Source organism: Prionailurus bengalensis, chromosome D1 (assembly GCF_016509475.1).
Source record: "Prionailurus bengalensis isolate Pbe53 chromosome D1, Fcat_Pben_1.1_paternal_pri, whole genome shotgun sequence".
NCBI classification, from domain to species: Eukaryota; Metazoa; Chordata; class Mammalia; order Carnivora; family Felidae; genus Prionailurus; species Prionailurus bengalensis.
The window spans coordinates 11,425,253-11,447,325 of NC_057346.1; the positions used below are offsets into that span (position 1 = coordinate 11,425,253).

At 53.2% G+C, this 22,073-nt stretch overlaps 1 protein-coding gene across 1 annotated transcript; it reads left to right on the forward strand.

Moving 5' to 3' along the window:
- The first annotated feature begins 6,661 nt into the window (after positions 1 to 6,661).
- ANKK1 (ankyrin repeat and kinase domain containing 1) lies at positions 6,662 to 21,917 on the forward strand. Its single transcript, XM_043579363.1, has 8 exons — positions 6,662 to 6,908; positions 12,196 to 12,490; positions 13,648 to 13,799; positions 14,016 to 14,065; positions 14,677 to 14,832; positions 15,546 to 15,664; positions 16,227 to 16,263; positions 17,424 to 21,917. The coding sequence occupies exons 1-8, from the start codon at positions 6,727 to 6,729 to the stop codon at positions 18,725 to 18,727; spliced, it is 2,295 nt and encodes a 764-aa protein (XP_043435298.1). The 5' UTR covers positions 6,662 to 6,726; the 3' UTR covers positions 18,728 to 21,917.
- Positions 21,918 to 22,073: the final 156 nt, after the last annotated feature.

Below are 22,073 nucleotides of genomic sequence, written 5' to 3' on the forward strand. Positions count from 1 at the left end.
TCCTGGGTGCGGCCGGCACCCGGCCAGTGCTCGGTGAGACCCTCCAGCTGAGGAGCAGAACGGGTCAAAGCCGCAGTCCCTCAGAAGTGAGGGGTCGGGAAAAACAGCCGCATCTGAGACGGAACTCAGGAGGGAAGTGCTGCCTGGCGCTTGGTCACAGACAGTGTAAAAACAGGGAGTGAATGGAAGCCGGAGACAAAGGATGGATGTGCAATCGCTGACTGGGGAGAACAGAATTCAGATACTACAGACCGGAGCGGCTGGGTGACGCCATTTAACCGCTCCCGCGCATGCGCATACGCACCTACAAGCACCACAACAATCCGACTTAGTGAGCTAAGCAGCGCCATCTAGTGGAGAACGGAGCCGTTACACTAAGCCCCGCCCAACTGGGCCTACCTTGCTCTTCAGGAACACAAGTCTTTCCGCCTGCTTAGTTTATGGACTATAAATTGCTTCCTAGTTTGACGTCTAGGGGAAAACGAAGAAATTTCAATCGTATTTCAGTCTGTTCACTGGTCCATCTTTCCAGTTTTCTTTTTTTTCTCTTTTTCATTTTGTTTCTAATTTTTTAATACAGAAAGAGAAAAAATGTATTTTTATTTTCAATTTTTATTAAAAATACTTCTCTTTACTTTTTTATACTATATATTTTACTTTTGTGTAATTTTTTCAAATTCTATTTTACTTCCATCATTTCATTTTATTCTATTTCAGTGTATTGTGTATTCGTTTTTTCAAAATTTCAAACGATTTCCTTTTTTTTCTTTCCCCTTTTTTCTCTAATCTATCAAGCCCCTTTCAACACCCAGACCAAAACACACCTAGGATCTAGCATCATTTATTTGACTTTTGTGTGTGTGTTGTTTTTAATTTTTTAATTTTAATTTTTTAATTTAACTTTTTATTTTGATTTCTTTTTTTACCTCATTAATTCCTTTTCTCCCTTGAAAATGATGAAATGAAGGAATTCACCCCAAAAGAAAGAGCAAAAAGAAATGACAGCCAGGGACTTAACCACCACAGTTACAAGCAAGATCTCTGAACCAGAATTTAGAATCCCGATAATAGATTAGATAATAGATTAGAATCTCTTTCTGTAGAGATAAAAGAAGTAAAAGCTAGTCAGGATGAAATAAAAAATACTGTAACTGAGCTGCAATCTAGAATGGATGCCATGGCGGCAAAGATGGACGAGGCAGAACAGAGAATCAGCGATATAGAGGACAAACTTAAGGAGAAAAATGAAGCAGGAAAGAAGAGAGAGACTAAGGCAAAAGAGTACAATTTAAGAATTAGAGAAATCAGTGACTCACTAAAAAGGAACAAAATCAGAATCATAGGGGTCCCAGAAGATCTTGATTGCAGCAACTTCTTACTCAACACATCTTCAGAGGCAAGGGAAACAAAAGCACAAATGAACTATTGAGAACTCATCAAAATAAAAAGCTTCTGCACAGCAAAGGAAACAATCAGCAAAACTAAAACGCAACCGACAGAATGGGAGAAGATATTTGCAAACAACATATCAGATAAAGGGTTAGTATCCAAAATCTATAAGGAACTTATAAAACTCAACACCCAAAAACCAAATAATCCAGTGAAGAAATAGGCAAAAGACATGAATAGACGCTTCTCCAAAGAAGACATCCAGATGGCCAAGTGACACATGAAAATATGCTCAACATCACTCATCATCAGGGAAATACAAATCAAAACCACAAGGAGATACCACCTCACACCTGTCAGAATGACTAACATCAACAACTCATGCAACAACAGATGTTGGCAAGGATGTGGAGAAAGAGGATCTCTCTGGCACTGCTGGTGGGAATGCAAACTGGTGCAGCCACTCTGGAAAACAGTATGGAGGTTCCTCAAAAAATTAAAAATAGAACTACCCTATGACCCAGCAATTGCACTACTAGGTATTTATCCAAGGGATACAGGTGTGCTGTTTCAAAGGGACACATGGACCCCAATGTTTATAGCAGCACTATTGGCAATAGCAAAGTATGGAAAGAGCTCAATGTCCATTGACAGATGAATGGATAAAGAAGATGCTGTGTGTGTGTGTGTGTGTGTGTGTGTGTGTGTGTGTGTATGTGTATACATATATATATGTATATGTATATATGTACATATATATGTACGTATGTGTATATGTATATGTATATATGTATACACACACACGCACACACACACAATGGCGTACTATTTGGCAATCAAAAAGAATGAAATCTTGCCATTTGCAAGTATGTGGATGGAACTAGTGGGTATTATGCTAAACGAAATTAGTCAGAGAAAGACAAATATTATATGACTTCACTCATATGAGGATTTTAAGACACAGAACAGATGAACACAAGGGAAGGGAAGCAAAAATAATATAAAAACAGGGAGGGGGCCAAAACATAAGAGACTCTTAACTATGGAGAACAAGCAGAGGGTTACTGGAGGGGTTGTGGGCGGGGGTTGGGCTAAATGGGTAAGGGCCATTAAGGAATCTACTCCTGAAATCATTATTACACTATATGCTAACTATCTTGGATGTAAATGAAAATATAAAAAGTAAAGGAAAACAAAAAAAAAAGAAAAGAAAAATAAAAAATAAAAATAAATTGGGGCTCTTGGGTGGTCCAGTTGGTTGAATGCCCAACTCTTGACTCAGCTCAGGTCATGATCCCAGGGTCTCTCTCTCTCTCTATCTCTATCTCTAATAAAAATAAATTAGCCAATCTCATGGGTGTGCAGTGATATCTCATTGTGGTTTCAGTTGGCATTTCCTTAAGGCTAACATCTTTCCATGCACGTATTTGCCACCTGTTTATCCTCTTTGGTGAAGTGTCTGTTCATGGCTTTCCTTCATTTTTAATTCTATAGCTTGTCATTTTATTTCTGTTGAGTTTGGGAGGGGGGTCATTCTTTACGCATTCTAGAAAGCTACCACTTTGTCAAATGTCTGGTTTGTAAATGTTTTCTCTCCCATACCTTGACTTTTCACCCTCTTCACAGGATCTTTCACAGAGTGAAAGTGTTTAATTTTGTGTAAATCCAATTTATCAACATTTCCTTCATGGATTGTGCTTTTGGTGTTCAGGCTAATAACTCTCTGCCTAGCCCTAGGTCCAGAAGATTTTCATCTATTTTTTTTTCTGAAAATGTTATAGTTATACATTTTAGAGTTAAGTCCACGATTCACTCTAAGTTAATTTTTGGATAATGTGTGAGGTTTGGGATTTGGCGTTGGGTTTGATTTTTTTTGTTTTGTTTTGTTGTTTTGTTATTATTGTTTTTTGCCTACAGGTGTTCACTTAGGTGTGTTTTTAAAGGTTAATCCTTACTGTGACCTTTTGAAGTAGGTATTATCATCCTATTTCACAGACGGAGAAACCCACAGAGAGTTGGTAATGTTGACCAACGGCCAGTGGCCGGTAAGCGATGGGGAAAAAGCCAGGTTTTGAACGCAGGTCTAAGTGACTCACGAGTTCTTGCATTTAACCCCTGCCCCCACTGCTGGATTCTATCCCTTCCTTTTTGGGACAGCCTAGCTTCCTGGGCTGGGTGTTCCAGCTTCCGACATACATTCCTTCATCTTGACCAGCCTGGCCCTCACCTCAGTACATAGGCTCACAGAGTTCGGAGCCTGCCAGAACCTGTCCAGGTGTCCTGTGACATGTCTGCAGGGTGGAGAATGGGGACAGACTGGGGAACTTCCCTGTATGCAAAGAGCTTGTCATTCTGGTTTGGGGAAAGGCTCATGTTGGATTTCAGCATCTTCCAGAGGATTGCAGAACTGCTCGATCAGCTCGCTGGTCTGGGGGTGGTAGGCTGAAAATTTTTAGGCCCCCTAACACACACATACACACACACACACACACACACACACACACACACACACTCATACACACTTTTCATATAATAACGCCAAGTCCAGAGAATTTCTGTCCCCCATCTGCCAAAATAAAATACATTGATAGAAGGCAATAGAAATGACTCTCAGCATCTTGGGGCAAAATTCTTGTGGCTAGAGCATACTTCCTGCTCCTTCGCCATACCCATCTTGTTCATTCCCATTCACGGTAGGAGCAGGCAGTTGAAGGTGGCGCTCTCCCTCCAGCTCTCTCCTCTCTACCTGCTGGTTGCAGACTTCCAAGCCAGGCTGGCCCCAGGGATTTCTGCACTCAGACCTCTAGAAAGAAATAAGCAGCTTCCAGATCTCCTTTGCCCCTTTCCAACTCCCTACGCATCAACCCACTTAATGAGGGATCTAGAAGTTCTTTGCTTCTATGACCTTAGTCTCAGGAAAGTCCTCTACCCTTATGACTTTGTGTTGGGCTTTCGTCCCGGCCCTTGTGAGCAAGATAAAGGGAGAGGCACAAGCCAGTCTAATGACTCCAGTTGCTATGAGTAGGTGCATATATTTATTTTGCCAGATTCTTCAGAAGTCTCAGGGTTGCTTGAACCCACAGCTTGGCAGCTTCTGGTTTCTTGCTCTCCCTGGGCCAGGGGGAATTTCCCTGACTGGTTCAGGCCATCTGACCCTGGTACTTCCTCCGGTGGCCTCAGCAGATGGTGTTGAAGGGCAGAAATGTGGGGCCGAGTCGACCTTTCTCAAGGCCAGCGGGCTTTTCACCCTCCCAATCTCCATTCTCACCCACCCAGAAGATCTCCCGACCTCCCTGACAATAATGTCCTCCATCACCCTCCAAGCTTCCCCGTGGGACATTCCTTCTTGTCATTCTTGTCAGGGGCAAGCAGAGCTGCCCAAGAGGCAGTAAGTTCAGTTGTGCCCTGCCCTGTTCCAGCCAAAGCAAGTCACAAGCCTTCCTGTGACATCTTTGGGGTCCATGTCCTAATCAGGATGCAGATTCCATCCCATGTACACTCTTCCAGACCACAATTCTATTCCCCTATGTCCCCCTGTATTCTTAAAGGGCTACCCTCCTACTGCTCCGTGCCCACTTCTTCTCCTAGCGGACCTAGCTCTGAATGTCAACTTCCACTCAGTAGCTACATGGCCATTGACTACTTACTGTCTTCAAGCAGGAAGACATTGCTCTCATAACCTTGTGGGTTATGTGGATTATCCTCTCCAAACGTTGTGGGCTCAAACAAGATCATACCTATGAACTATGGACAGTAGGCAAAATTGATGCTGATCCTGGAACAAAGTTAATGCTCAATAGTGGCTATCATTGGTCTGTTTGACAGCTGTCCCTGGGCCCATCTCCTGTCCTTACCCTGCTTGCCAGAACTCAGTGTGGGGTTTGCACAGAAACTGTTATGCAAAGCTTCCTCTAGTGTCTCTACTCACCCATCACATCCCCACTGTTCCCTGGGAGTCTCATAGTGGTCGTGGGTGAGAGGCTCTACAGGTTTGGGCCAGAAGGAAAGCATTTCCTCCGTGGTAGGTGGGTTCCTTGAACTTGAGGTTGGTCACTCAGGGGGTTCCCTGTGGCCCAGCTGCAGGGGAGAAGTGACCTACCCTGCACTGTCCCATGACAGTTCCCCCAGAAGCACCTGCCCTGGGATGCCCCTGGAATGCACCTGCTTGTCTGTTCAAGCACTTATAATGTTCCCTGCTCTGTGGGTCTCTCAAGTGAGGGGACAACTCCATGGACAGAGGACCCAGAGGAACCGCCAGGCTCAGTCCCGGGAAGCTGTCCTGCCTCTTCGCTTGTATCCCCTAAACACGGACCAAGGTAACCCTGCCTACAGGGAACGCTCCCCATCTTCCCAGCCAGCCAGGTTTGCCTCTGCGGGTGCATTTTCTCCCCTCCTTCCTCTGGTCTCTGCACTGAGCCCTGGGGCCAGATTTCTCCACAGCCCTGACACCGCTCTGAGCTGGTCCCACCTCAGGGATGGGGCTGGGGTCATGCTCCAGCTGTTCCCTGAGCCTCACCCCTGGTCCCTGGCAACAAGCCACCCCAGTAGCTCTGCCAACGCGTCCACCTCCCCATGGTCAACCCTAAATCAAATGCCAATCCCTCTGAAGGCGGGTGCGGAATACAGTGCCAGGAAGGGGAGCTCCCTGCAGACAGACACCCGCCCTCTCACCCCACTGTTCCCGCTGACCCCTCTTTGGTGACGTTTAGCACACCGTGACTGGTTGACAGACAAAACAAAACAAAACAAAACCCAACAATAAAGGCTGCATGAAGCCAGTCAAGCCGAAAGACTCAGACCAGAAAAATCCCCACTACACTTTTTTTCTCCATTCTTGCTGTGGAGGGGTGGGTTCCAGGCCCCCACACCCATCCGCAGAGACCCCTGGCACAGTTTTCAACCCTTCATAAATCCTTGGCACGGTTGAGCGAGAGTAAGTAAATCACCTCCCACTTAGGGCTGGGTAGAAATCAAGTGAGGCCCTCTTCCCTGGCTTCCCCGACACCTTCCTCCCCCCGCACCTCCCCCCAGCCCCATGCGGGAGCTGGGGTCCAAACGGAAGGCTGAGGCTGAGGAACGGTGCTGGGGTGCGGAGGGGCTGGCGGGGGGCGGGGTGTCCCCGGGGAGGGACCCTCTTCCCAGGCCCAGGCCCGGCGCCGCCTGGGGCCTCAGGGCTCGGTTCGGGTGTCCCCGCCCTCGCAGGGCCGGCCCGGCCCCTCCTGGAGCCGGCGCCTCCCCATCCGTTCCCACCCGCGGGCCGAGCGGCGGGAGGCCGGGCGCTGAGCCTCCTCGGTGCGGAGAGCGCGCGGCCTGGGGGGCCCGGCGGCCGCAGACCCCATGGCCGCGGGCGTGGAGCAGCGTCTGGGCAGCCTCGCCGTCTTCACCCGCGACGACTTCGAGGGCGACTGGCGCCGGGTGGCCAGCGGCGGCTTCGGCCAGGTGTTCCGGGTGCGGCACAGGCGCTGGAGGACGGAGTTCGCCGTCAAGTGTGCCCCCTGCCTCCAGCCCGAGGCCTCCAGGTACCTGCCGGCCCCGCCCCTCTTCTTAAAGGGGGTCAACGGAGGCCCCGCGGGCTCCCCAGGGAGGGGTGGCGGGGCTTGGGGCTGAGGCTCGCCGCCCTCTGCGTTTCTAAACTCTGCCCAGTGGCCTGAGCCACCCAGGCACAGCCACTTTGTTTCCATACCTGAACCGCGCCTGGACGGCCAAACCCATCTGTGGAATCCACAGAGGTCAAAGGTGAGCCACAACTGCCCTCCAAAGACACCTTTGTCCCCTCAGACCTCCCAAACTGGTGGGCCTCCTTCCTCCTGGGTGTCAGGGTGGGGATGACGACTTTTGATGGCCCTCTGCCATGCGTACATCCACCCCCGAATTCTCCCAGCAGGCAGGGCTGGGCCTGCTGACAGTCAGTCCGTGGCACTTGGCCCAGGGATCGATGCTCAGTGACCCGTGGAGATGCACGCTCTCCCTTCCCCTGGCCGTCAGTGTGGCCTCTGCCCAGCCAGTGCAGGCAAGGAGGCGTGGGGACTGGACACGGCCCAGCCTTCTGGCCTGAGAGCCTGTCCAGGCCACTTGTTGGCGAGTCAGGCAGGGAAGGCGGCCGTCTCTGACCTTGCTTTTGTTTCTGGCTTCTCCTTGACTCATTGTGTGCACTGTGGCCACACCTGCACATGCCTCCTTTTTCTCCTTACTCCCTCTTTCTCTCTGCTTCCACCCCTCCCAGTCTCCTGCCCACCACATTTGCTTGGACTGGCTGTGTGCTGGTCCCCTGTGCAGCCATGAAGGAGACGCTTAGGATGTGAGGTCTGAGTGTGAGAATCCTGTTGTCCTCCCAAGGCTCCTGGGCCACCAGTTAGAAGGCCTGGGGAGGGGCGTCTCCTAATTTGGATGTTGTGTTCTCTGTGGTCACCACGCAAGCCCCCAAGACACATCCTCAGGTTGCACCCACTCAAGCCAGCCCCTTCTCTAATTCCTGGGCTTTCCACCTGCTTCGCGAATGTGGGCAAAGTGAGACAGCCCACAACTCGACCCTCTTCCTCCTTCAACACCCTCTTGCTGGCTTTGGAGCACAGTCAGATTTTTCTAGGGCGTGGCCACATCATCTACGGGCTTTGAAGTGAAGGGCAAAAGGAGAGAGATGGGATTCATAAGACTGGGTTGTTAGGCATGGTCAATAACTTTCCAAGTTCTGGGAACTCTCTGGGGGAAAGGGCGAAGGGATTTAATGACGATTCATGCCTGCTGTGTGTGGAGTACTGTCCTAGGAGATCCATGTGGAGTCACTGGATACTTTTTACACCACTTCATTCCTTCCTTCCCTCGACAAATGCTTCTTGCTCTCCTACTAGGTGTCAGGCACTGTGCCAGACCCTGAGACACAATGATGAGTGCAACAGATAGGGCCTTGTTCTCCTGGAGCTTAGAGCCTGGGGGGACAGAGACATTAACCAAATAACTCTACAGGTAGATGTAAGCGTGCTGTTGTGAGAAAAGCAACAAAGATTTATTGTGCTGTGAGAGCTTATGAGAAGAGTTTGGGATCAGAAAAGGCTTCCCTGAGGAAATTACAGTTGAATTGGAAGAGTGAGGGATGAGTGTGAGTTAAGTAGTTGAAGAGGAAAAAACTTTCCAGGAAGAGGCAGCAGAATGTGCAAAGGGCCTGTGGCAGGAGGGGCATAGCAAGTGAAGGTGGGGGGAAGGGCTGTTGTGGCTGGAGTTGAGAGAGAGGGAGCAGTGGAAAGCCACTGAAGGGTTTGCCGCCAGGTCGGGGGTGTGTGACAGAAAGGAGCTAATAAAATTTGCAGTATGGAGAATGGATTGGAGGAGTAGAGTGGATGCTGGTCCAGTTAGTTTTCACCATTCAGGCAAGAGGCGACTGGAGACCAGCCCTGTGCATAGTGACAGAGGGAAAGACAGGCATGGATTACGCAGTATTTAGGTAGTAAACATCCACTTGACTTGGTGCTGGGTTGTGTATGGGAGGCAGGATGGGGAAGAGGAATGTCAAGGCTAATCTGATGTCTGGCTTGCCCAGAGGAACAAAGGGTCCAGTAGATGTCTGGTCCCTGAGAGCTGAGTCTGTATCTGCTCACTGCTCTATCCCCAGAGCCTGGTACATGGCTGGTGTCTGTTGAATGAGGTTGACAATTAATAAAAGGAACATGAAAAGAGGCCCAGGTTTGCAGAAAAAATTCGTGAGTTCAGTTTTGTACAGGTTGAGTTTAAGGTGCCTTTAAACAGCCAACAAGAATTGTCAAGTGGACTTCAGAGTGAAGGGCTGACCTAACAATATGAAAATTTGTGCGTCATTCATTATGATAGGTTGTAACTGAAGCTGGGGCATGAATGATATTCATTCGCTCTAAGCACTAAGTGAGCAAAACAAAGTCCCTGCCCTCATGGAGTTTATAAACTAAGGAAGAAGGAAACTAGGGGAAGATGGAAAATAAGTAAGTAAATAATACATAAACAAATAATTTTTTTCTATAGCACTTACAACCACCTGATATTTTCTTGATTAAAATGCCTCAAGAGACTTGAATAATCTGATCTCCCAAGAAAACATTTGATCTAAAAATATTAATTTGTGGCTTGTGTATGGAGGTGGAGGAGTAGTATTGCTGTTAATTACTTAATTGATTAATTTTTATTTATTTATTTTGAGAGCGAGAGAGAGAGAGCAAGGAGGGGAGGGGCAGAGAGAGAGAGAGAGGGAGAGAATCCCAAACAGGCTCCATGCCAATGCAGAGCTGGTCGCGGGGCTTGAACTCACAGACTGTGAGACCATGCCCTGAGCTGAAACCAGGAGTCAGTTGCTTATCTGACTGGGCCCACCCAGGCGCCCATGGATTGCTATTTAATATAGACTTGAAATCCTTATTCATTAGGTATCATTTGAGTAGAGATTTGAAGCAAAGAAGTAGCAAGCCATGTGGCTGTCTTAGAGCAGAGGGAATAGGAAGTGCAAAGGTCCTGAGGTGGGAACACGCTTACATGGTGGAGGAGGAGCAAGAGGCCCTGATGGCAGAAACAGAAGTGGGGAGAGTCAGCAAGCTATGCCCCGGGGGAGATCTTGCAAAGCTTCCTAGACCTTTGTGAGAACTTTGGCTTTCCTGTGAATGAGAAGAAAGCCAATGGAGGGTCTTGAGCACAGAGGTGACATGCTCTGACTGACATTTTATGAGTATTGCTCTGGCTGCTGGGTTGAGAGTGGATGACAGAGGAAAAGAAAGAAGCAGGGAGGCCAATTAGGAGGCTTGGGCCAAGATGTCACTGGGTAGAGGTGGTGAGAAGGAGTCAGAATGTTGCTCTGTTTTGAGGGTAGAGCTGACAGGATGTGCTGAGGGGCTGGTTGTGGGAAGGGATGAAGAGGGGTAGAGGAGGAGGTCTGATCTTTGAGGGTGGGAGGCTGGAGGCCCCGTTCACTGAGGGGAAGGCAGAGGGAGAGGTGGGTGGCCCGGGAGAACCAGGGTTCTGCTTCAGACACCCTGTGTCCTCTACCACAGGAGATCCCGAGGCTGGGAGACACAGTGTGGAGTGAGAAGTGAAGGTCGGAGACCGGATGGGGGAAGGGGGAGGGATCTGGGGCAATGCTGGCACACGGCCAAGGAAGTGAATACTTCGAGAAAAAAAGAGGGAGAGACCTGGCTGGTACACCGAGACCCGGAAACTCTGCACAGGCTGTAGCACTGGGCAGAGGTTGGGCTCAGACACCTTGGCATCAGCTGCTCAGAGAAGTATCAAGACCTGGGTCGCCTGGGTGACTCTGCTGGTTAAGCATCCAACTCTCGTTCTCAGCTCAGGTCTTGATCCCAGGGTTGTGAGTTCAAGCCCTGCCTCAAAAAAGAAGAATCGAGACCAGACGCCCAGCGACAGGGGCTGGTGGGGGATGAACCTCAGACACAGCACACGTGGACTGTGTGTCTGGGCTGTCGGGGCAATTGTGCAAGCTGTTGTTCCCATTCCATAGTTAAGAAACTGAGGCCCAGAGAGGTTACTCGCTCAGGGTCATGCAGAGAATAAGCAGTAAAGCTGGGAGTTGAAACCAGTGCAGCGAGATCCCCGGATCCCTTGCTTGCTCCTTGCCACGACCAGTATCTCAGTTTCTGGGAACTCAAAAGGACAAGAGGAGACAGATGATAAGTACAGCAGAGGTGGAGGGGAGGTCTCTGGAACAGAGCAGAGGTGGAGGCGAGAACAGAGGAAACCTGGACCAGCCACCCTGTCCAGATGTGAGGAGGAGCAGGTAGGTCTCCTGGAGGGCAGCAGTCTCTGGCTGGCTTCCCGGGGCCGCCCTGCACGCACATTCCCAGCAGCCTCCGCCTGCAGTGCCCACGCGGCTTTGCAAATACTGGGCTTTTAAAAATGTCATTTCTCCCTAAGCCTCATCCCTGCAATCCCCAGACAATCCCCAACAATTTGCATAGTTACCACTCTGTGGGCGAAAGGAGCGAGAGGGTCCGGCAAATGCTTATTTTGTAAGGCCTTTCCCTTAAGTCTTGACTACCAGTTCGACAAAGACGTATTGTGCTATGCGTGGCAATGTGCTGGGGGGGGGGGGGGGGGGCGGGGAAGCAAGATGAATAATTGCAGTTCACCCATTAGTCGGGGTCCAGAGCAGCCAGTGCAGACCCCGCTTCAGGAGAATGGCTATGGGAGGAGGCACTGTGCGTGCGTGCTAGCTGGGAAAGCGGATCACAAAGCACCCCACATGGTGTGATGGAGAGGCGGACAGGGGAGCGGGGAAAGGAGCGAAAGGGAGGGAGAAAAGGAGAGAGACACCTTGAACATGTATATGTTAAAATATGAACAGAGGCCAACTCTGCAAGCTTGGATTACTGATGATTTAATTTTCTTCTTCCTAGTTCTCTGTATTCCCTTGATTTCCTGCGAGGATATATATTATTTTCATAATCAAAATGGCAGCAAATGATATTTTGAAACAGAAGCATGAGGCGTGATGTTGGTCCTCCAGGGGCTTGTGACCTACCGGGGGAGACAAACATATAGACAAGTGGCAGAGTAACCGGCCGGCTTTTTGTGGCCGCCCCTGTAGAACAGACTTGCCCCTAAGCTTGCAGACTCCTTCGCTTTCCTGCCCCGTAGCGGCCGGCCATCTGGACCCCACTCTGTGCATCTCGCTAGGCATCCTTCTAGAACTCACCTTCCTCCTGCACTACCTTGCAAACTCCCGAGGCTTTTCCGGGTCTCCAGAGCCTGGCACTAAGCCTAGTTTGTTGCTCTACTCGTTGCTCTTGGAATTAACGGGTCATCTCCTTGCATCCCTCACGCCCCGCGTGTCCGCAGCCACGATGTGGACTGCCTCGTTGAAGAAGCAGCCAAAATGGAGAAGATCAAGTTTCAGCATATCGTGTCCATCTACGGGGTGTGCAGGCAGCCCCTGGGCATCGTGATGGAGTTTATGGCCAACGGCTCCCTGGAGAAGATGGTGCCCACGCACAGCCTCTCCTGGCTGCTCAAGTTCCGCATCATCCATGAGACCAGTCTGGCCATGAACTTTCTCCACAGCCTTAAGCCACCTCTGCTCCACCTGGACCTCAAACCAGGCAACATCCTCCTGGACAGCAACATGCATGTCAAGGTAAGGGCCCCAGTCAACCTCCCTGCCCCCTTTTCACTCCAGAGTCTCCCGCAGGTGAGCAAGATTATCTACCAGCTTGACTAGCCTGCCGAGAGTTTCAAGTGGCTCCATTCGTGCACAAATACTGAAGGCAGGGATGACACCTAAAACGACGGATGAGCAGTAGAGTTTGGTGCATGGATCTGGGTATCAGGATGCCTGCAATAACCCTCTTTGGACCTCAGTCTTCTGTTTCTACTGTGGGTAGAATATTCCCTGTCCCTCCCATTCTTTGCTTTGGGTGGGGATGTATGTAAATGAGATGATTCCTAAGAAAGGTTATGATGGTCTTCACTTCCTAAAATGTGCCACCCTCTTCTGCCCCAGGACCTTTGCACATTCTGTCCCTATTGCCAGGACCAGTGTTCCCCTCCTCCCTTCTTTATTTAGCAGGCCATGCTCATCTTTCAGCCTTCTGCTTAAACATTACCTCCTCAAGTCTTCCCTGATGGATCCCAACAGGCCCCTGTTACTATATACCCTCATGGTACCTCTGTCTCTTCATAGTGCTAACCCCAATGGTACGTATATAGTCATTTGTGAAACTGTTTCATTAGTGACTATACCTCCCTATTTGAGTAAGGACTTAGAGGAGTAGTAGGCGTGGGGGTCTCAGCTTTCCTATCTGCTGCCTGATCCTTAGTTCGCAGGCTGAGTGGTCAGTGAGCGGTCAGTTGGCATATGAATGGACCAGTGGATAGAACCCATGCTGGGGATAAATATACGGGGTGTATATACTTCCGGGCCCTTGGAACGGAAGCTTACCAAAGACGGCAGCTTTGTCCACAGTCCGTCTGGATCTCAGCCACACCTACTAAGTACTTGCTGTGTGCCAGATACTGCTCTAAGTGCTCTTGGCACACTTCTCCATCTAATGCTTGTCAGAGCACTGTCACTTAAGTGTCCTTGCCATTTCCAGTTCATAGATGAGGAAACTGAGGCTCTGAGAAGGTAAGGAACTTGTCTGAGGCCATCCAGGTCATACGTGGGAGAGGTGCCCAGGCTCTTGACCACTGCCCCGTCCTGGAAAGGGCAGGCTGCAGGAGGGGGAGAGATCAAGGCAGTTTTCTGGAGGTGAGGCTGTGGCTCCGTTATCCCTGCCTGTGGTTCGCCCCCAGATTTCGGACTTCGGCCTATCCAAGTGGATGGAACAGTCGACCCGGATGCAGTACATCGAGAGGTCAGCTCTGCGGGGCACCCTCAGCTACATCCCCCCTGAGATGTTCTTGGAAAGTAACAAGGCCCCAGGGCCCAAATACGATGTGTACAGGTGAGAGGGGGCTGGGCTCACTCTGGGGGTGGGGGGTGGGTAACTGCTTATCACCACCCTGCCTGACCCGTCCCCCCAGTCCCAAGGGCAGAATGACAGGGCAAGGGGGAGGAGGGATGGAGGGGCACTCTGGATGGGAGCGTGTGGGGCCCGCCATGTAGGGCGACCACGGGTGTCTGAGAAAGTCACTGAGGGCACGCTTTGCCCTGTCTGCAGCTTCGGGATTGTTGTCTGGGAGCTCCTCACTCAGAAGAAGCCGTATTCAGGTAGCAGGCGGTGCCAGCACCCTCGGGTGGGGTCCTGGAAGGGGCTGGGAGAGGCCGAGGGCTCACAGGGGAGGGCAGGTGGCAGCTTGGTGTTGGGGAACCACGTGCTCTTTACGGATTCTCGCTCGTACCCTCCTACCTTCCTGCCCTACTTTCCAGAGCTCACGTAACAGTCCAAAGAGGGCATATGTCAGCCCAGACCATGCTTCTGGCTCTAATTCCTTTGCTTCCAAAGTATTCTTTCCTGTCTCTCCTGCCCCCACCGTTGCCACCTAATGCCAGGTACATAGACTGTCAGGAAACCCAAGCAAACTCACAGAATGAAAAGTCAAAGCCTGTAACCAGGCCTCTGGACATCAGAGGCCTCTGGACATCAGAGGCCTGTCCTGTCTTGGCCTGGGAGGTGGCCACAGCTGGACCGGAGACCCAATAGCTCAAACTGGAACCTCAAGTTGGCCTGCAACCTAGCTGTTGACTCACAGTGCATTTATGTTGCCCTTGCTGTGTGCACTATTCTGTGGGGATCCTGGGAGCCCCCCTGCCCCTGTACCCTGCCCAGCCACTCCAGCCCCACCTCCCGGCCTGCACACAGCCTGGGCTTCCTCTCACAGGCTTCCACCTGGTGACCATCATTGTCCAAGTGGCCGCAGGCATGCGGCCCTCCCTGCAGTCTGTCTCTGATACATGGCCGAGCGAGGCCCAGCAGATGGTGAACCTGATGAGGCGCTGTTGGGATCAGGACCCCAAGAAGAGGCCCTCCTTTTCAGGTTCTTGTTCAGCCCAAACTGCTCAAGGGACTAGGGAGCCGGGCAGGGCTGGAGCTTGAGGGGGCCAGGGCTGAGGCTGGAGGGGGCCAGGGCTGAGGCTGGAGGGGGCAGGAGAGGAGATGGCTGGAGCCTGGGCCACTCCCGAGGGTTGTGCTTGGCCCTAGGGCACAGTCTTTCTCACAGAGCCGGGAAGGAGGAGGCCAGCTGAGGATGGCGGCCCCGAGTCTCAGGGTGACCGTGCACCCCATGGGAGGTAGACTAGAAAACCCATGCTGGAGGGTCTGGGCCTCACTGTGCTGCTTCTGAGTTTCCCGGTTAGCCTGGTCCTTCCAGGGTACGGCATCCCCATTTGTAAAATGTTCCAGACCGTGAGATCACGGGCCCGGATGACCTGTGAGGATACCCAGCCCTTTAGCGACTGTGCAAACACACGCGTGTGTAACTGTGAGCACCTTAGACATCACCGAGCCCTGCCCGCTTGTTTTATGGAAAAGGACCGACCCTCAGAGGGTCAGTGACGTGACGTGCTAAATGTGGTCCCACGGAGCCTCCGCCGGGACCCAGCTTTCCTGCCTCCCGGTGCGCATGTGTGAATTTGCATGAGTCCAGGAAAGGATGGCTGGGTGGGCACCGGGAATGTTAGGGTGTCTAAAATGGAGAAGGGACGGCTGGCCAGCCCGTTGCTTTTTTTGTCTCTCTCCTTCATGGAGCAGAAATCACAGTTGAGACAGACATGCTGCTGTTCCTGCTGCAGAGTCCCGTGGCAGACCCGGAGAGTGAAGCCCTGGCCAGGAAGGTGTCGGGCAAGCTGTCTCTGCACCGGCCCGGGGACGTGAGTGCTGGGCGTGTCTCTGGCAGGTCCTGGGATGCGTGCGTGGGAGCAAATGGGGACTGAGACGCAGCCCACACTGCTGGCCACTCCAGGCAGCCCACTTGGGGACAGATTTTCCTACTTTGCACGGTGGTGGCTGTAGCTCTGAGCCCCTGAGAAGGACATACGGTCTCTCGTGTGTGTGGGTTCATCCGAGCCCTGCCCGGACAGCCTCAGTGTCCTCACTCTGTTCTCCTGTGCCTTCCCTACCATGGGGACCAGCCAGGAGCTAGCAGGGGGCTCCTGGCTGAACCACAGGGCCAGCCACCCTGCACTCCATGTGGCCCAAGAGGAAGTCAAGACCCTGGACCAGGGTCTCTTTCTGGCAGGGTCTCCCCTGCTCAGGACGTTTGTCCAGCTGTTGGTAGGAATGGCATAGGGGGGCTTCCTAGGACAGAGTGGGATGGGAGTCCCCACGGGTGCTGGAGAGGGTCAGAGAGAGGGGAGGGGTGGAGGAGGGTACAGACCAGCACCGCCCCACTCATCTCGTCTGCCCCCCTGTCTTCTGATTCCCTGTCTCCAGGTCAGCAAAGAGGTCAGCCAGGAGCTAACGGACAACGGTGAGTCCAGAGTACCACACTGGACCCAGAGAATTCACAGTGGAGAGGAAAGTGGAATCTCACTACAACCTATCCCCATCCCGCCTGCCCCTGCCCCTCCACCCCGATTGTCACAAATCAGGAGTTGGTGTGTCCCTTTCTTGGCACCCGGCTCCGTGTTCCAGAAATGCACTTGCCCCCAGGGCTTAGGCTATGCTTCCCTTCAGGTCTGTGTTCTTACAAAGCCAGACTCCTCCCTTCCTGGCTTGGAGGTAGAACATCGGTTTTCACTCCTGACTGCGTGTTAGAATTAGCTGGGGCATGAAACCCTGATGCCTGGGCCACCTAGACTGATTAAATCAGAACTTCGGGTGTGGGGGCCGTGGGAAGGGATTTTTGTTACTGTTATTGTTGTTTGCTTGTTTGGGAAATTGTTGCTTTTCTAAAAGTTTTTTCGTTCTTTATTTTGAGAGAGAGAGAGAGACGGGGCAGAGAGAGGGAGAGAGAGAGAATAAGAGGGGAGGGGTAGGGAGAGAGGGAGAGAGAATCCCAAGCAGGCTCTGCACTGTCAGCACGCAGCCCCACTCGGGGCTCAGTCCCTTGAACCGTGAGATCATGACCTAAGTTGAAATCAGGAGTCGGATGCTTAACCAACTGAGCCATCCGGGTGCCCCCAAAATTGTTGCTTTTAATCCTAACACATTCTGGGTGGAGCAGGAGGAAGCCTTAGTGGCCTCAGGAGGAGACCAGATCATAGAGCCTGTTTTCAACTTGCATTGACTTATTTTGTGCCAAGCCCTCTTCTGAAGGTTCTTACCCACCCACGTTGTCCCCACAATGGTAGTTTGTGTCCCCTTTACGGATCCGGATCTGGAGGCCCGAGATGGCAGGGAATTGGCAAAAGTCAGGCGGTGCTAAGGGTGGTTTGCCCCCAGGCCTCCATGCCCTTCATGGAGAGGTTTGCCCCCAGGCCTCCCTCTGCCCCGTCCTCACAGGAAGGCCAGCCGGGGTCTGTTCGCTGGGATGAGGACGTTGCGTAGAGATCTGTGAAAGCAGGAAAGACTGCCCTCCCTCCCGGAGTCTCTGTGCCTGGATGGCACTTCCAGGAGGCAAGGGGCTGCATGAGATGACCTCTGGACAGGTCAGAGGCCCATTTTTCAACCCTATCTTCCTCCCAGCAGACTGGGGAGACTACCTGAAGCGGGTCCTGCGGCTCTCAGACGGTGAGAACCCCGTCCCAAGCGGTGAGGAGCTGTGCACATACGAGAACAAAGTCTCCCCCCTCCACTTCCTGGTGGTGCAGGGCAGCGTGGAGCAGGTGAGGCTGCTGCTGGCCCACGAGGTCGACGTGGACTGCCAGACGGCCTGCGGCTACACGCCCCTCCTCATCGCCACCCAGGACCAGCAGCCCGAACTCTGCACCCTGCTCCTGGAGCACGGGGCCGATGCCAACCTGGCGGATGAAGACGGCTGGGCCCCCCTGCACTTCGCAGCCCAGAATGGAGACGACCGCACCGCCCGCCTGCTCCTGGACCACGGGGCCCACGTGGACGCCCAGGAGCATGAGGGCTGGACCCCGCTCCACCTGGCCGCACAGAACAACTTTGAAAATGTGGCACGGCTTCTGGTCTCCCGTCAGGCCGACCCCAACCTGCATGAGGCCGAGGGCAAGACCCCTCTCCACGTGGCCGCCTACTTTGGCCACGTCAGCCTGGTCAAGCTGCTGGCAGGCCAGGGGGCTGAGCTGGATGCTCAGCAGAGAAACCTGAGGACGCCGCTGCACCTGGCGGTGGAGCGAGGCAAAGTGAGGGCCATCCAGCACCTGCTGAAGAGCGGGGCGGTTCCCGATGCCCTTGACCGGAGTGGCTACAGCCCACTGCACATGGCGGCCGCCAGGGGGAAGTACCTTATCTGCAAGATGCTGCTCAGGTACGGGGCCAGCCTCCAGCTGCCCACCCAGCAGGGCTGGACGCCCCTCCATCTAGCAGCCTACAAGGGCCACTTGGAGGTCATCCACCTGCTGGCTGAGAGCCACGCAGACCTGGGGGCTCCTGGGGGCATGAAGTGGACGCCCCTGCACCTGGCCACCCGCCACGGGGAGGAGGGGGTGGTGTTAGCACTGCTGCGGTGTGGGGCTGACCCCAATGCCCCCGAGCAGTCGGGCTGGACACCCCTCCACCTGGCTGTCCAGCGGGGCTCCTTCCTGAGCGTCGTCAACCTCCTGGAGCACAACGCCGATGTCCATGCCCGCAACGAGGTGGGCTGGACTCCCGCCCACCTGGCCGCCCTCAAGGGCAACGTGGCCATCCTCAAAGTACTGGTCAAAGCCGGCGCCCAGCTGGACGTCCAGGACGGGGTGGGCTGCACACCCCTGCAGCTGGCCCTCCGGAACCAAAAGCAGAACATCGCTGCCTTCCTGGAGGGCAAGGAGCCCTCACTGGCCATCCTGGGCGGTGCTGAACCTGGAGCCCAGTCAGAAATGTAGACAACGCGGGGCCTCCTTACCCGTGAGGAAGAAGGGTTGGTGGAGGTGAAGCTGGGCTTCTGGCACGGCCCCTTCCCTGTCCTTGCCACCTGCCCCTGGAGCCTTGAGAGGAAACAGGAGGCTGGTCTCCTCCCGGAGGGAAGGGAAGTACACTGGGGTCGTAGCTGGGAGTTGGCCCTGGCCACCTCTTCCTCCTCCCGAACCTGGACTCAAGCCCCCAAAGTGAATTCCCTCTTCCTTCCCCAGACTCCTGCCATCTTTTGCCACTTGCCCCTGAGCTCCCAGGGGCCCCTGCATCCTGGGAACCCTCTCTGACGGTGAAGGGACGCAAGAGAAGAGGGGCGTGCTCCCTCCTCGATAGTATCTGTGTACTTGGCCCCTGTCTCTGGCAAGACCAGGAGAGCCAGGCACGTGCTTTTCAAAAGGGGCTGTAGCTAAAAGCCGGGAGGAAATCTCTGCCTGCCCTTTACAGCCCCAGCCAGCCCCCTGTTGCCACACAGACCACACCTTCCTGGTGGCCCTGCTTCTGGCTCCTGGGTCTCCCACGTGGTCTCGGGGATGAAAAAGGGCAGCTCCGGCTGCCCATGAGTGTGATACTCTGTGGGTCCCTGGCCTCCCCTACCTCCCCTTTGCCCTGACTAGTTATATGGCCAGATTGCAAACCCTGAAGTCGATAGAGCTGGGGATCTGAGTCTCCCCTTTGGAGACAGGCTGACCCGTGGGGCCAGTAGCGTGCGTATGGGGCGTGGTGTGTGTATAAGCTCACCCAGTGGGAGGAGGGGGGGGCCAGAAGTGTGGAGTTGGAGGAGGTGGTGATGGTGAGGGGTGGGTTATTGGGGCAGGGACTTCCCTCCCAGCCACAGCAGCTCAGATAACTGTCCCCTGTGACCATACAATGGCTGCCCATGTGCTGGCCTGGCCCGCCCTACACATTGTGGGGCAGGTTTCGGGGCAGAGCGGGGGCTGCTCACAGTACCCTTGTGTTGATTGGGCCCAGCCTCTGCTTCCTCTCTGGCTCTGCCGGGAATGGCCGGCCTCAGAAAGGTGGGGGGACTTGAGTGGGTAAGAATGGGTGCCCTAAAGTCCTATCCCACTCCTCTCCACCTCTCCGCACTGCTGGAGCAGTTCCTCCAATTTTGATTTAAGGATGTTTTGTAATTGTCAGAGAAAAGGAATCTTCTGCCCCAACCACTGGCCAGCTCCAACCCCCAGCCCCTGGGCAGGCTCACCTCTGTGCGGGGCCGGGTGCATGCGGGGCCATCAGTCAGCAGCCTGCTGTCAGCATAGGGTGAGAGGCAGAGCAGAGGAGACCTCTTACCCCACATACGTGCTGGCAGTGTTGTGTCTCTGGGCTGTGGCGCCCACCTCCTGGGCCCTAGATGCTTCACCCCATCACGTCACAGCCCGTGGCCGCCACGGAGAGCCCTGAGAGTAGCACTGAGCTGGGATGTGCCCCAGAACAGTAGCTATAAATCAAACCTACGCATTAGAACCTCCTGGGTGAGGTGTGTGGGGGTAGAAGAGCTATTTAAACACTGGCCTTACCCGGTTAAACAAGAATCTCCTGGGTTAAGCTGGAGAGCAGCCAGGGCTGAGAACAAACACCAGGGGGTGTCTCATTTCTCCCTGTGCCCTCTCCTTAGCACCACCATGATGACAGTAATCCGCCGGCAGCCCCCTGGTGGTGGGCTTTTCTGGGCTAGTTGAAGGAGTGGGGACTCCTGAGGACTACCGTAGGCATCACTCGAACGTTCATCTTTCTCCTCCCTGCTCAGCCACCTGGTCCATTCTCCTTGTTCTTCCTGAGGTTGAGCCTTAGGCAAGACTTGTAGCCGAAAATGCCCCCTGGGAGTTCTGTCTTTCCAGAACATGCTAGAGCAGGAAGGGGGAAGGGGAGAGGACTCTATGCTGTTTGCCTTCCCTGTGCACTGAGGTCTGTCTGGCTCCCATGCTAGGATTCTGCATGAGCCAGAGAAGGGGGGGGGGGGGGCTACCTGTTCAAAGCCAGGTGAGCTCAGATCAATCCCTGGGAATGTCCAGGAGTGAGGCACAGGGGGACAGCAGTGTTGGGGCTCTCCTGTTGGAAAGAACTTGAAAGATCCTGAAGAAAGAGAACAGATAATTGATGCCTTTGCATCTGCTGTCCTATAATGGCAGGGATTCCGTGGACATGCGGTCAGGACTACCTCTGGGAGTCATTGCATCTCACCAACCTGATGGTCCCGGGGTCCAGACTGAGATTCTCAGACCCCTGCTTGGTCTACAACCTGCCTCCAGGAGGTAACAGACGTAGCGGGTTCAGGCCAGCTCTGACCCACAGCCCTCACATTGCCTACCGGCACCTGCTTGCTTTTCAAGTCAACCCAAGCCAGACACATCACACAGTGTCTATGGTGAGTCCCACTGCCACACAGCTGCCTTCTAGAGGTTTTCGTGGGATGTTTAGAATTGGATTTTAGTGAGGCCCTTGAAATTTCCGAGGAGAGAGTCTCCAGCTGGATTTCAAATCCTGTTTGGGGGAGATTGGGGGGTGGCCAAGGATAGGAACTCCCTAGTTTCCTACTGGGCATCTCTACTTGGAGGTCCTACAGACCCCTTAAAGTCCCAAACTGGGACGTTCCCTCCCCTCCACAAGTCCATTCTTCACTCTCTTCCCCTGTCAGTTTTTGCCTGAACTTTTAACCTGGGAGTCCTTCTAGACTGGTGCTGTCCAACAGCACGCCCTGGGAGGTGGGAAACCCACATCTGCAACCGGTTGTTAGGATAGGTCCTTCCCCTCTGTGCTACTGAGCGCTTGAAATGTGGCCAGTGCAGCCGAGGGACCAAACATTTGAGTTCAATAAACTTAAGTAGCTCCACATGTGCCTAATAGACAACACAGTCTATAATCTGGCCCCGTCCCTCATCTAGTCAGTTACCAAGCCAAGTGGGTCAATCAGGGAGGACTTTCCAGAAGACACATGTGTGGGAGGACACAGCAGAGACGGGGCAGTGCCTAGATGAGGTGGAAGGAGCCGGGGTGCCAGAGGCTGGGGAATGTGAACAAGCAAACAAGCTAGGGGTGCAGACAGCCCAAGAGCAGATGGGGTGGTGAGACCCTGACGCCCACCCTGATTCTGGAGCTTGGACCTTGGGGCAGCTGGGAGAGGCTCTCCCTTTCTGAGCAGAAGAATAAAATCACAACTGTGCATTCCAAAGACCCTTTGGCCGTGCATAGGGTTGGGGAAGGGACACTCTGGTGGGGGAAAACTGCTCTCAAGGGACCAAGAGGACAGTGTTTTTTGTCAGGCTTGCTCAGGAAAATCTGGGAGGTGTGCATGCGCTTTGCTCCTGCAAAGTCCCCCAC